This window comes from Mya arenaria, chromosome 9 (assembly GCF_026914265.1).
Source record: "Mya arenaria isolate MELC-2E11 chromosome 9, ASM2691426v1".
In the NCBI taxonomy this organism is placed as follows: domain Eukaryota; kingdom Metazoa; phylum Mollusca; class Bivalvia; order Myida; family Myidae; genus Mya; species Mya arenaria.
In genome coordinates, this window is record NC_069130.1 from 60925202 (window position 1) to 60941080 (window position 15879).

Sequence of the window (15879 nt, forward strand, 5' to 3'; positions counted from 1 at the left end):
CGATATTGAATTTTCTTCTAATCAGAGGGCAAAGCACCAGTAATGATATCACATGGAGCTCGATGCCTTCATATGAATAACGTAATTGAAAGGAAATACAAATATGTACTTTTAAACTACAATGCAACAGGCATTGGTTAGACATCGGTCATATTAACATTATGTTCATGGAAAACAAACAGGTATTTTACAAGGTATATTATCCGATATACTTAGGCACCTGTTTTCGAAGGTATATTTGTAGCCCTGATTTCTTCGTATGAGTCGTCGCCGTGCATACACTTAAATCTTGGACAAGACTTCAAAACTGATCTTGATATCCAAATGAAACAATGTATGCATGTTGCCAGAGGCACTGCGCACATTTAAACCAACGTCGCTTTAATTTTAATATAAGGTACGCCTTTGTGTGACAGACTAATATTGGCGTCCATTCAACTGCAGTCTAATTACTAGTCTGTGTAGTATGTGTCTAAATAATGTGGTGTTAGTAAACTATGATGTGATTATCCTTTAAGTTGAGGAATTTTGTTTTGTTATAATTTTGGATGTGAAATGCGTTTCAAAGTTGTTCTATGAAAGAACTTCAGGTTCTGGTAGCACTAGTAGAACCGGCACTATCAAGACATTGTCTAGACAAAACAATAGCCATCGGTACGATAGGAAAGGGGGAGGTTTTGACTACAACGTTTGTCGTCAATGCAAATGCTCGTACAAACAATAATCAGAACAATTAAATCGTATTCGTAAGGGATAATAAGAGTCACTTCGGAATTAGAACAGTATTGAGATATCATTTTATAGTAAAATCAGCCTTTCTTTTGAAATATAAAAGTCGGTTGCCATGGAATATTAATCATGTACATAAGTATTTGTATGAAATTTATTTTACACGAATACAGTTGTTAAACTCTATCATAAAATTGCATTATCCTACAATATCTGCCGTCTTAATAATGTATGAACAAACGTACGTAACACTCTACACTTATCATACCAGTATAAGTGTAAATTCATTTGTTTTTCTGCTAGTTATATTCATTGTCTATGGCTGTGCACGAAAATTACCGCATGCAGGACACGTTTATTCTGCATACTGATATGTTAGATTATTATTAGTGTCTTGTGATGCCATGTTGTATTACTAGTCGATATTAGGATTAAGTGGTTTTCGGCATATGCCATCATGTGTAAAATGTCTTGATGACATGGATATAATGAACTGACCTTAAGCACCGAAATGGAACATAAATACACATCCTACATTCATCAGTTTAAAGATATATCCGTAACACAGTTTATCTTCATTATCAAACATTCATAATTCATATTTATGCAAAAGCTACAGAAACAAGCTCAATAGCAAAAAGTTTAAACATAAACCCGGTTTAATGGCCCTGGGTAAACGCCAAAGACAAAGAACATTACATCACAAACTAGAGACATGGAAGAACAGCACAACATTCCACAAGCAGCACAGTGCATACATACTATGTATAAACAACTAGATATGTTTATGAAACTACATTTGACGATCACGAAGGACCAGAATATAATTTATCACCGTGAGGATAGGCATATATAGTGTCTGTAAAATTCGAAAAATGCAACATACAACCACATTATCAACACACCTTGAAGGCATTGTATCCATTAAGCACATGCTTATCCACTAACTATTCCCGCCAACTGCGCTCGGAATCTCTGTCTACAATGTCTACAATGTTATCCATATCATCTCTTATTTATTGAAATAGAATTACTGAAAATAAGACATATTCCTACATTAAGTTCCAACTGAATTCCTTCAAGCACCCAATAAAACGTCAGAAAACTGCCAGCGCTCTGCAGTGAAAGGTTTCTCTAAAAACGAGATATTGCCAACAATTCCATTTAATTTCCTCCTAATATTATGATTGTTGATGCATTTTTGCATTATGGTGTAGTATATCGCGATTTGTTTTATGCTGAGAATTGCTGTACGTATGTACTTGGCGCGATTTGTGCAAACTGTATAGCATATATACATTGATCACAATTATTAAGAGAATACTATTATGTAATGAAATGTAAAAGTCATGGTCAAATTTTTAGGGTGATAATTATGTATATCTCATATTCATTCAGTGTTATCATATCTTGGATATATTGACAAGTCAACAAATGGGTATTCATCTGTTCTTTGAAAGTGGTTGAAAATATTAATCTGAAGTCGTATGAAAGATCTGTGAATGCCAAATTATATTACATTTTAATCATTCTAAAAGCTTTACATCATACCATTACGTCGAATAAAAGAAAAAAACCCATTTAAAACGACTATTTCAACACAAACTTAAATATGCTGTTTTCAAATTATGCTGAATGACCGAACTCATTTTGCGTTTACTTTCTATATTTTGTAATTCACGATCAATTCTTAAAATCATAGTCTTGGTTGTAAAGACACGTTTGCAAACTGATATGAATTCTTCTTGAGTCCTTATCCTGGATAGAAAGTAGTACGTGCATATTTCTTGAGAAGTTATCAAAATCTGTTTCACGTTGAAATGTGGCTACGTATATCACTCGGTCACTCATAACAACAGTTATTGACGTCTTACTAACCGGTTTATTTGTGTCTCGTTATTCGTTGAGGGTTCTGTGATGAGACACTACAATATTTTCTGGCTCTACTGACGGAGACCTTCTGCATTTGGTCTAAATTCCAACCCTTGTAGCAACTTGAAAGAACATTGATAACATTGAGCATCATGATACGTAGCTTGTCTGCTGTCACCAAGTGGCGTAGCTACATTTCAACACCAACAATATTTAATAGGATTAACGAAGTTATTAATTTGAATATCGTAATGCTGAAATTTAAATACTGCAGGGATAAGTCCAGTAGTCAAATACTAAAATATAGGCCTGTGTATTGCCAGGTGAGGGAACCATTATGGGTAGAACAATACGTATATGTGAATATCTTTAAATGTGCCATTCTTGATTATCACCGGATCCTGCACGGTGAGGACAGCGAGGTCTTTACAATAATGTTTATGGCATTTATAGAGGATAAAAATTTAAAGCAAGCGGGAAAATATTATTCTGCAAGCTATACGTCCTATGTGCTACAATCATTTTGATAGGCGAGGATATATGTATAAATCAGCAATTGATGTATAGACACTTCTTATGTCTTAAGCAATGAATGTTGTCCTACAACGGCCCATTTGGTACAACTAAAGCCCGTTTTACAGACATGATATCAGTATTTATAAAAGAACAGATACATATACTGCATTAGATTTTAAGATTGTTTGGATAAGAGTGAGGTTGTGCACACAAACTGGTTTAACCCCCAAGTAAATTTACATTTTACTGACCGTGCCAATGCGGTACCTAACAATCCTTGATAAACATACCTAGTTTTTTATATATAGTATGTATGCAATGTTCTGTTTGTTGAGTTTTATGCTGTTCTTTCATGATTTTATGTTCTATGTCTTTGGCGTTTACCCAGTGCCATTAAACCGGGTTTATGTTTAAACTTTTTGCTACTGAGATTGTTTCTGTAGCTTTTCGCATAAACAATAATTGGTAGTTATTGCCCAAAAGACACGTCCATACTACATTTCTGACGTATTATGTTCCACGTCTAGCAGTATTACTGCGCATGTCAATTGCATTATTGCCCACAAGACGCGCCCGAACTGCATTTCTGAGGTTTTATATTAATTGTCCGTTTTTGCATAAGACAATTGTATTTTCGCCTGCAAGACACATCGTGGTTGCATTTGTCACGTGTTATATTAATTGTCCATTACTGATAAAAGCATTGTATTATCTCCCGCAAGACACGTCCATAGTATTTTTTGACGCGTTATATTATTTGTCCGTTATTTCAGAGGACAATTAAATTAAACTATCGACACGTTTTTGTTGTTGTCATGTTTCACGTGTTATATCAATTTTCTATTATTACGCAAGCCAAGTGTATTGTCTCCCCCAAGACACGTCCATACCGCATTGTTTGCATGTTTAACTGTCATAAGTGTCTTATCGTGTCATTTTGTATTGTTATATGTAATGCAGATCTTGCCATTGCGTGCAAAATGCCTTCATTTTGTACATGTACTTGACTATATTATTAATTAAATTACATATTTTCCGAAATGCAACACATTAGAATTATCTTATATCTATCAGTTTCAATTAATATTTATTGTTTTTTATATAGTTAAGCATTTCTAAAGAACGCATATTTCGTAAAGTACATAAATCGGAGTACAAACAATATTTAAAGTATAAAAACAGCAATTTTGTTTTTGAAAGTATTCATTGACTGTTAGAACATTAGTGAACCATTGTCAACATCTCATAGCAACGGTGTAATCGCACTTTTCTTTTTTCATGCTCAACATTTAGACTAATCATTGTTTTTACACCTGTCATATTTACAAACAGAACTCTTTTCATATAGCATACGTAAATACATCAAATTGCATATGCAGGCGTTTTTAATTAGATTATCATCTGATATTGTTTATAAATGACCTATACATAGCAAATGTATTCATACATGCGTATTAGCACAATTATGTACATTTTCATACATAAGATATTCTTTAGAAATTTAGTTGACACTTGTTTTATTAATTTATTGACATCAACTGCTCAAATGCTTTCCATGTATTCATACATTTTAACCGATTGCCATGTAAATATGCAGAAGATACAAAATATCAATGATGAAAGGTAAGTTTTTACCTATATCACTGTGTTAAATGTGTGAACTAATTAATACGTAATGTACTTTGTACTGTTTTTATTCTACCAATAGAATCATTGAAACTACAGTGACAATTTAGCCCCCAAAATACATTTTGTAATACCGAGGACCAGAATATAATTAACCGCAATTTGCAAATGTTGTGTATATTTCATATGAAGGATGAAAATGCAGCATACAACAAGAATTTAAAACAAACACTGAAGGGAATGTAGAAAACACACTTACCCACTAACTATTCCAGTAGTGCTCGAGCTGCGCTCGCTGTCTGCATCAGTTACGACATCCATGTTAACTCTTTAAAGAAATATTATTCTTGTAAACCAGATATATTCCTATATTATGTTCGAACTTAATATGTTTAATCACTCAACACTGCAAACAACTGCCAACGCTCTGCAGTGAAGTATATTCTCTGAAAACTAGATATTGCCAAGTCATCTGCAGAATTTCCTCCTGATGTTATGATTGTTTATGCACATTCGCGTTATGATGTTGTATACGATAAATGTTTTACACTGAGAATTGTGGTATGTTCTTGGAACGTTCTGTGTAGTAATATTTATTTTTTTATTTATTGTGAACGCTAATTAACAGAACACTTTAATTGATTAGTCACTTAATTCGTCAACATGATGTTAGCATTAATGATACATAAATACTTAAAAGGATAACAAGTCTGTATATCTAATATTTATGTAAGTGTATTCACATTGTGCTTAAATTGAAAACATAGATCACATGTTCAGGTGGAAATGGTAAATGTTGAATATATTTATCTGAATTCTTCAGGTATATTGTTATTGTTTATGCCAAATCATAGTGCATTGTAATCATGAAACTCTGTTTCAAATTGAATTAACAGAGAATAACTTACCAATATATCGCATATGACAGACACATTATGAAGCTGAATCTCCTTTGAGCTTTACCTGGATAGAAAGTAGAATGTGTTTCTTGATGGAAAGATAATAAAAGGTGCCCCAGAAAGGTGGATGTAAACCACTCGACCACCTACTACAACACTTATAAAGTCTTAGTGTCTTGTTTTTCTTTAGCGGTTTTTAATGAGATATATGCACAAAACAATCTTTATTCGAAAATTCCAGCCTTTGTAGAAGCATTATACGTCGTTTGTCTGCTGTCGCCGAGTGGACTTATTATATGGAAACACAATTATGTTTTTTGTAGAGTAACGGAAGTTACTTGTTCGAATATTAAAAGTCTAAATACTGTATCAAGCCCTGTAGTCAAATATTTCAAAATGAACCATCGTGAGAGACACAATGGAAGAGCTAACATAATGTACGTAGAACAAACTAGTTTAAATTCAAATATCAGGAAGTGTGCCATTCTTATCATTGTCACAACACTTCCCATGGATTGGATAATGATTGGAAATGGATTGTTAATTCATTACCTGAGACAGTCTCAAAATGAATGTCAAAATATTTTATCGGCAATCTGCACGCACTGTATCATATAAACATTTTGATGGGCGAGTAGCATATCAATAATATCATTACTTTCTGCTTTTTTTCAATTGATTCATAGACAATTATTTTTATCTAGCAATGAATGTTTTCCTACGATGGCCCATTTAGTAAACGTGATATCAGACTCTATTGGAAAACGTATGAATAATTTGAATATACTTTGAGATATTAATTGGTACACACTCATTTTATTACGAACATGTGTTTTCCCTAAAAGATGAAAGCCCATTTGACAGACGAAACAATATTCAAATTAAGATGCATGATCTCTGGATTTCATCTGACATGTTAATACTATTGGTCCGATTGTAGGAAGTACATATAACAGGACCGGTCTCCTGTCACGTAAGTAATTATATCAGCGGAAAAGCGATGCATTCATAAATACAATATACAATATTTTGCCTAATCAAGTATGACCAACGCTGCCTAATTAACGCTGAAAGAAATGTTAAAACATATCATAAAATCAGCTGGGACAAACCATGTTCTTAAACTATGTACGCAAAGGGCCACTTAAGACGGCACAAAGCTGGGACCAAATATATCCTGAACGAGAGACACAAACAACATGCACAACACAGAGATGCTCAATCGTGAATTTATTTTGCTGTATCAATATAATCCTAACCCTTCCGCCTTGGAATAGTTAGTTAGGTTGGCAACTAAACTAGTCGATGCACGCTTAACACAAATATTCTACAGATTGTATAACGAATAGTGCTCATATAGGTTGCTAACGCATTCACTAATGTTTGCGGACATTTAAAACACCAAGCTCAGTGAAAACATTCCCCTTTAAAAAAATAAAATGTCTTTGTTTAAAATTGTTTGTTGGTTTTCGTTTCTAATTTAACATCTTCCTTCTTCAATTTAATTTTATTAATTTGAGAATTCATTTTTACCGTTATTTTTATTAGTTTCTATTGTTGACTAGAAACGTCAAAGTTCACAATACTTATGTCTTATTAAATTCAATTCACTCGACGACAATAAAAAACATAGGAGAACCATTCGTTATCAAGAAACACTTTTTTCCATTTTTCCAAATTATTGCAATTATAAGTGAAACAAAACACATCAACATAGAGGTAATCATAGAAAGAATCACTTCGGGTTTAATATGTCTGCCATGTAAAGAAACCTGCTTTGAATTATTAATTTACAGACTTGGTTGTATAATGTGGTATGCGAACATTTTCATGTGGTGACAAATATGTATTGTCAAAGTTCGAAGGGTCACAAGGGTCTTCCATGGCCGAGAGTGCAAGATAGGTTCGTTCCGACCCGAACATAAGGTGTTTTGCGGAAACGAGGTCTTATCTTACACGAGCGGCTATTGTAGATGCTTTTTCTCCCACCTCAGTTAAACAAAATATGAAAATGTTTTTTTTGCTGGAACTCTTTTGTGCTTATTGAAAATAATGGCGTATGGATATGCGATAATTTGTGGTTGTCATGTCAGTAATTCAGATTATGTGAATAGTCAAATCGACCTTTAAATAGTTCTAAGGAGAGTGAAGCATTTTTTTCTTGAAAGGTGCGTGAAACTGTTTTATGGTGACATTTGAAGCGAGAAATAATTAATTAGCGTTCTAAATATTGCCATACGACAAGGTTTCCATGATGCTTCAGACGAGAATCCTCGACAAGGGAGGTAATTACAATGTGGTGACCATTGGAGTTCCATACGGGCATTTTATCTTTGCCCGTGGGCAAGATAAGAATTTCTAGCATGTTTAAATTATTGGAACTAATTATCTGAGGTGGGAGAAATGTTCATGTTGTCCTGAATTTTCAGTTTGGCGATTACTTTTAAAGTCAATCTCTTATTGTGAAACAAAGTGCTCATTATGTTTTAGGAGGTGTTTTCTGTCACGCATTTTACAAGCGTCATCCGCCGGTTTTACAACATACGAGCGCTCAGTTTGCTTTTCAGTCACAACACCTTAACGATCACGATAATAAGAGGCCTGTGTTCTAGCTAAGACACCTTCATATAATTCGGAAATTTTGAAGCGTTTCTGTCATAAAGAAATGAAAATGCATATGTAAGTCTTTGTGCAAAATTACACTGAGAATGCAGTTTTACTTTCTGCACTGGCAGAAAAGACATTAATTGCCCTTTTATTAATAATTATGCATTGGTGTAGCCAATATTGAGAGGAGAAGACATATACTCCCAAACGGCAACTAAGGGATCTTGCATTGACCTTTAGCATTCTCAAATATTGTATTTGAAGTTCTCATGATGAATAGCATTGCCAAATTCAGATATCGCAATATCTGGAATACCAAATTTTGCTGCTAATATGGCTTTAAAAGGGCTGATAAACATATTGCTTATTTAGCTTGGCAGTTTTTGTACCTCACACAAATGGAAGTAGTTGAGAAATTGAAGTAACTGTTGTAATCTTCATCAAGTCAAATAATTGTTATAGTCTTTTGACAATATATATGTAGCATTTGTCATGGAAATTCTGGGAAAGCAATATATTTCAAGGGTACTTTAAGCGGCATAGACTTTTCTTTCTTTTGATAAATGGTGTCAACAAAAAACTCAAAAATCACTATCGTCGCTTTAATTTTGCACTTTATTGATGTATTTTTTTATTCCGCAACACACTTCAAAACTTTGACATTTCTTGCAGATAATGCATTTTTCTTAATACCGGACATTACATTTTTCCTTGTTCCTTTTTGGTTATTTTGGGCTTTGCATTTCCTGTCCATCGTCTCAATTATGACAGTTCCGGTGCCGGCGGTTGCCCATTGTGATCTTGGACATGTATTGTTTCTTTCCATTGATTTGAGTTGCAGTTTGCATACTGATATGTTTGTCATATTTGCAATGATTTTGTCAATGTAAGTTTTACGCCATCTTACTTTATCTCTTATTTTTCAGGACTGCAAAACAAAAACATTTGTTTCTTTATCAGCAACATTGAATGTTCAGTCTATTGCCAACGTTTTTAAATTTGTTACAAATGATCCATTGAATTATCTCCCTGATTTTCATTATTGAAATGATATCCACAAAAGACATGGTTAATGCTATTTGAGTCATAGACTTAGGTAAATGTACTTTCACACAATTATGTTATTGTAATTGTAATTATTTATTCACAGGTGGTATTTATATCGTTACATCTACGTTGGCCTTATTTTACTTAAATATGAAATGTTGCATGATTACACAGACTCATTTCAAAGTTGAACAGTAAGAACTACGGGTATTTTTCTTCAGCGGTAATACAAGGTGTCAACAATTAAATGATGGCTACGTTAACATTCGACCACGCATTACAACCGTTTGCGAAAGAACAAAACTTGATCCTGAGTGTCATGTTTTCCCTTAACGGTGTTGTGATGAGACTTATGCCCAACATACTCGCCGACCAGACAGAGGTCTGCTGCATTTGCTGTAAAAATCCATGGCATCTGATAACCTGGTAACATTATAGGTAGCTATTCTGTTGTTGCCAAGGGCCATATGTTATACAGAAGTTTCAGCTTTGATCAGTGTAACACTAAATTATTGAGCACTATATGAACAACAACAGTTTTCAAACATTAAGAAACACCCTGGGTAGAGACACAAGGTACGGGCAACTATAATGTGTGTAGATAGGACACGCGTCATGTGAATATCATAAAGTGTTTTATTGTTATGGTTATCTCTTCATCCGCCATGGTGAAGACTATGACTCTTTACAATATCATGACTTTCTTATTAAAAACATAATTGATCAAAATGTTAAGTGCAGTACACATAAAGCCCTTAAAACAAACATGACATCCCTTTTTAAATGGAAAAACGTATAATCTTCATTTGCACAAAACAAATGCGATGCTCTCATGAATAGCGTGAACGATTGGAAGTGCAAACGGGTGACAATATGGTACCTAGTCAAGTATGTTCCGCAGACCATAGTATGCAAATCGTCTGTTTTGACTGTCTGATATGGGGACCGTAATTGAAAACTATTGATGAATTTAAAACAGATGTGTTTGTTTGGAAATTTAAAGTATTTGTTTGACATCCAGACTTGAAATTCAAATGAATTGAGTGTTTTAGCCAACAGGAGTTTGTTATTGCAGAAATAATTTGTTCCAAAATATATTTAGTTAGGGGAATACTTCCAATCTATTTATGTTGCAATTGCTGCATATAAATCTATTATTCTACATACAATGATACAACAGGCATTTGACCTAAATTGTTAGTTAATACATTGGTATCATTAAAAACACAAATGAATGTCGTAAATGTTTGACATTTCACAAGCGTTTACCGAACCATATTTCAGATGAATATAAATTAAAAACGCATAAAGTTTCAAACCATACCTAAATCAGGGAATTATTGTGTAAAATATTATAGTCATACGGCAAGGATAACTAAAATTATGGATGCGTATTTCTGTGAATTTAATGTAATTGTTACAGCTTCAGCTCTAAAAGAAAATTGCATTATCGCATGCAGGACAAGCCTTACATTCATGCTTGACGTGAGAAGTTTTCATTTGTGTCATGGCGTGTCATGTTTTATACCTTTTCGTTTTAAGGGTTTAGCAGTGTTCGGGTTATTCCATCGCTAGTTAAATGGCTTGATTCTGTTGTTGTTTGTCACAATATCATCAATTAACTAACTTAATTTCATGAATAGCCAAATAATGCATTATCCAACATTGGTCGGTTTCAAACAATATTCGTTATAAACTATATATAGATCAGCATTTGTAACTATCGTGTTTCGGAACGGTACATTCATCGGAATTAAAACTATAACCAAAGTATGAAGAAAGTTGTCTCAATTTGTTCAAAATACTTAATAACTTTACAAGATGACTGCCTATCTCAATGTGTTAATGTTCGATCACTCATTAAATGGAATTGATCGGTAAATGCTTACCCACTATCTATTCCCGCCATACAGGAACTGCTATCGGGATCTATGTCAGTAATGGTATCCATAGTAACTATTATTTATAGGATAGGAATTCATGAATAAAAGACATATTCCTGTTTTATGTTTGAATTTAATTCGCTCGCTCACTCTAAATTTCGATCAACTGCCAACACGCTGCAGTGAAGCGTTTTCTCTGAAAACCAGATACCGCCAAGAAATCTACAGAATGTCCTCCTTATATTACAATTGTTGATGTTTATTTGCAAAATGTTGATGTATATCACAAATGATTATAATGGAATTTGTAATACGTAAGAACTTGGAATGCTTTCTGTAAAATATATAACATTTATTCATTTTCAGTTATTTACTTATCAACAGAATTCGTTTTTAAGCACATTTTACGTTTTTTGTACTCTTTAATTCTCTCGTATATCATATTCTACTTTCACTAGAATGTGTTTTTCGGATAATAAGCCTGTATAACATTCATTTTATCATGCATTTATTGAGAAGTAAGTACTTTTGTGTTCGCGTATTTAGGTAGAATTGTTAAACATTCAGAATATTGATATGAAATTTTCAGAAATATTGTATCTGTAAATGCAAAATTATATTACACAATAATCTTATAATAAATATAATGCAAGTTCATTTCAAACTATTTTTTCAACAGAAACTGAATTATTATTCTGTTAAATGATTCTGTATTGCCAAGTTTATGTTGCCTGTACTCTCTAATTATTTTTGTAATGTGTAAAACAAGGACATATAAATCAATAGCTTTTTATGCCAGAGTTACACACTTGAATTTTTTTAAATATTGGTGTGTGCATGCAGTTATTTTATTTCAACTGCAATAAATAACTCATGGCTGGAATTGATAACAGTTAGGCTACAATAATTTTTTCTTCTACAAAATGATAAAATATACATACAGGTTTTTATATAGATATTGGAACTGATATGAATCCCTATTTGAGTCCTTAAGAGCCTCCTGAGTCCTTAACATTGACAAAAATTAGAAAGTGCGTCTTTCTTGAGATTTTATAGGAGATTACGATAAATAGCGGGCACGTATTCCACTCGACCACTCATTATAACAGTAATTGCAAGTCCTCAATCCTGATTCTGAGTGTCTTGTTTTCCCTTAAAAATATGAACAACACAATCTGTTCTCGCACGTCTGTTGCATTTGCTGTATAATTCCGTGCCCTGTGGAAACTCTACCAGAAACAAAATCGATAACATTACTATAGGGACAAGTCCATTTTTTAACATTTGAAGACTATCCCTGGTAAGAGACACACGGTAATGGCAAACATTTTCTGTGTAGAAAGTAGACGTTTCATCTTAATATTTGTTAGTGTGCCAATCTTATGACTATCGCTACCGCCTGGACGATGAGGACAATACCGTCTTTACAGTATAATGCCTCTTTATTTTCGGAAACATATTTAAAGCGATCTCGCCGGAAACGTGCTTACACACCGAACTCAACGTGATACAGGTCAGAAGAAAAGCGTCATAAAATCCCCTATTTATAAAAAAACGGATAAAGAATCTGCTTTGACATCGATATTATTATATCGTTATAACATTGTGCTTAACTATACAATGGCGAAGCTAATTTAACGAGGTATCCTTCGTTTATGCATTTATGACCTCTGCTTTCTTCATCTGATATTACATTCACGATTTAAGGCGGGACGTTATTTCCATTTCCAATCAAATGACAAATCTCCAGCCGAGTAAGTAATTATATCACAACAAATGCGATGCGTTCATGAATAAGATAAACGAATGGAAGTGTTAACGGACGACAAAGTGTCAGATATGAAATATTTCATTGACAAACACTTAATGCAATGGACGTGGGTGCATTATGCATCGTCGAGACGCAGTCTTCATCCTTTGTTTAAACAAGTCCAATGTGACTGAATCTTCCTAAAACTACAGTATCAAAATGTGATTTGGTGTGCCTTAAACCTACCATATTACTCTACAGGAATTGATAATGTATGTTTATAGGACTATTGGGCTAATCATTGTTTGCATTTATTGATGATGTGTATTCTTAACACAATGTCCATACCGTGATACATATGTCATGGTCATAATCATATTTTGTCAATGGATTTATACTGATAGTGATTAAATTACACGATTCATTGAAACACGTTACTTTGAAGTATATATAATATACGTGCGTGAATGACTTACAGGAGCGAGACATAGTATAAGCCTCAAGCCTTTTTTCATAATTCTGTGTACATTTTTGTTTTATGCATAATTTACATGTTTTTTTGTTTCAATGCATTACATAGTTGGTCTTTGTTAATTTAAATTATGCTCAAATATGTTGAACTAAACTAATTGTGAATATTATATCGAAATATATATTGTTTAAACCAAAATACATACAGCACCCACACACCACACGGAACTAACGTGCATCCAAATATCGCTTATTAATAGGTGGTTCACCGCCTTGGAATGACCAAGGAAACAAGAGTTTCCTGCGTGCTTAAACTACCTGAGTATGTCTCGACCAGTAATGCATAACATATGCAGTATGGTGGTGTGCATGTTTCGATTGTATTCTGTTTCACGTTTTATTTTGGACTTAAAAGTTTCTGGGCTCTGCTTGAATTTAACACTAATGAGTTTGCCGTTTTTGCCCTGTTTAATTATATATATAATATCAGGACAAATTTGCTGAATTGCATTAAGACAGAATTGTATTATATGAATTCTTCATATCAATTAATCCAATAATTGAAATCCTTTCTAGTTGTCCTATTTTATTGTTTTGGTTATTGTTTTTAGGCCTGTAAAGGGTTTAATAGTGCTACGAAAATTACTCATGAACCTAATGAGGAAACAACATATTGAAACCCAGCCCACTTAAGAAAAATATTCAACTTTCAAATTTGGAAGTTATGAACCCTTTGCATTAGTCGGAATCAGTATCATGTACATATTTAAAGTGTTCCAATTACTAAACTGGTCAAGGGATATGTAAATGATGAAACGGTATTACAGTTGTCAAGTGAAAAGGACTGTCTCATGGTTCTCATTCGTTCTTTACTGGCAAATGTCACACCATTTGCTGCTTCGTCAGTTACAAATTAGATGAATGACAAATATTAAATGATACAATCCCTCTCGGCTTATGGTGTAACATCCGACGCAGTTACATCTGTGGCCCATTGTATTTCAAGTTGAAATCTATCAATGTTTTAACGATATAACGAAGGAATTTTTTCGCTTTCTCAGATATTCTCTACCAATAAATTTAGACAGTTGTCTAGAATATAAACTCATAAAGAATATTTGTTGAGTTCAGTGTAAGATCGGGCTTTTTATTTCATGAGTGTCTAAAACATAGAATTATCTTATCATCATGAATCATTCTAAAAAATCTTAATCATAATTATATAATAATCATTATCGTATCAAAGTAAATGCCAAGTTGTATTACGGTAACCGAAAAGGAAAGAAAATCCTTTTATTTTGTCTGGACTGATCGCATGGAAAACAGACGGCTGCCAACAATCTGCATTTGTATGTTGATCACAAGTAGAGCGTCCATCTTTCTTGTGAAGTAATAGAAGATTCTCACACGATAAATGGCGGGCACGTATTTCACTCGACCACAAATTATAACAGTTATTGAATCTTCAAGCCGGATTCAGGGTGCCTTCTTTTCCTTAAACGGCTGTGTGATGAAGGTGTGTATGTGGTGTGTACATGTATTGTGTCTCTAGTTAATTATCACGCCACTGTGCATCAAGACAGCTGGACTGGTAGTTTTCATTTTATTTTTGAAAACATATGATGACCATCGTCTGTTATCGCAAATGAGACACATGTGTGTTGTATTTGTTGTACAAGTCTGTGCCATGTGGCAACATTACTTGAATCAAAGTACTGGGAAAAGCCTATAAGTCAAACAAGAGTTCACTAGGGCTTTAACCAGGGCTTTCATGTCAACATATAGTGTATTTAATTTACATAGATTTTGCATTTTGCATGCCGTTTACTGGTTTGCGTGTTTGCGTTGTATTTAGCTTCCCGATGTTTTATCTTCTTAATAATTCCTGGGCGATGGTTGCATTTAACTCTATTCTATTGAGTTTGCCGTTTTTGTTCTGTTTGATCATGGATCAAGACGAATTTGTTGAATTGCAGAAAAGCGGAATCGGATAATTTCAAGTCTTCCAGGATAGGATCCAATAATTTAAATTCTTTCAAGTTATCCTATTTGATTGTTCTGGTAATTGTCGTAGTTTTGCAGAGTTTCACAGTGATACAAACACAACTTCTGGCCTAGTTGAGGAAACAACAGGTTACATTCTAATGTACTTACAAAAGTACAAGTTCATGTTTGGAAGTCAGGAACCTTTAACAAGTTCAGAAAATGTTCGATTGAATAATATGAGCTATTAAATTGCAATTAAATTTAAAAGTGATCTCATTCCCAGCTGTGCTGAACCAATAGTAGTCGTTATCAGTCCAATGTACAGATTAAGGAAGTTCAATAAAATGTCAGATCATTTGCTGCTTCGTCAGTTACGGATTAAATGGATGCTGAATAATAATGTTATTCAATCTATCTCGGCTTATAGTGTTAAATTTGAAACAAATACATCTATATCCAATTGGAAATACATCAATACTTAACAGATTTGATA

The 15879-nt window shown here is 33.5% G+C and overlaps 1 protein-coding gene across 3 annotated transcripts in view; it reads right to left on the bottom strand.

Annotated features, from left to right (window-relative positions):
* Positions 1–15879, bottom strand: part of LOC128203121 (N-acetylated-alpha-linked acidic dipeptidase 2-like) — a 162843-nt gene that overhangs the window by 138210 nt on the left and 8754 nt on the right. The window contains exon 1 of one of the 3 annotated variants that reach the window (XM_052904397.1): positions 5003–5172. The exons of 1 other annotated variant lie outside the window; for it this stretch is intronic. In XM_052904397.1, coding sequence (XP_052760357.1) covers positions 5003–5064 — 62 coding nt within the window. In that variant the 5' untranslated portion in view covers positions 5065–5172. Of the gene's footprint in view, positions 1–1634; positions 1685–5002; positions 5173–15879 lie in introns of those variants that run through there. One more of the 3 variants, XM_052904402.1, reaches the window with a different exon arrangement.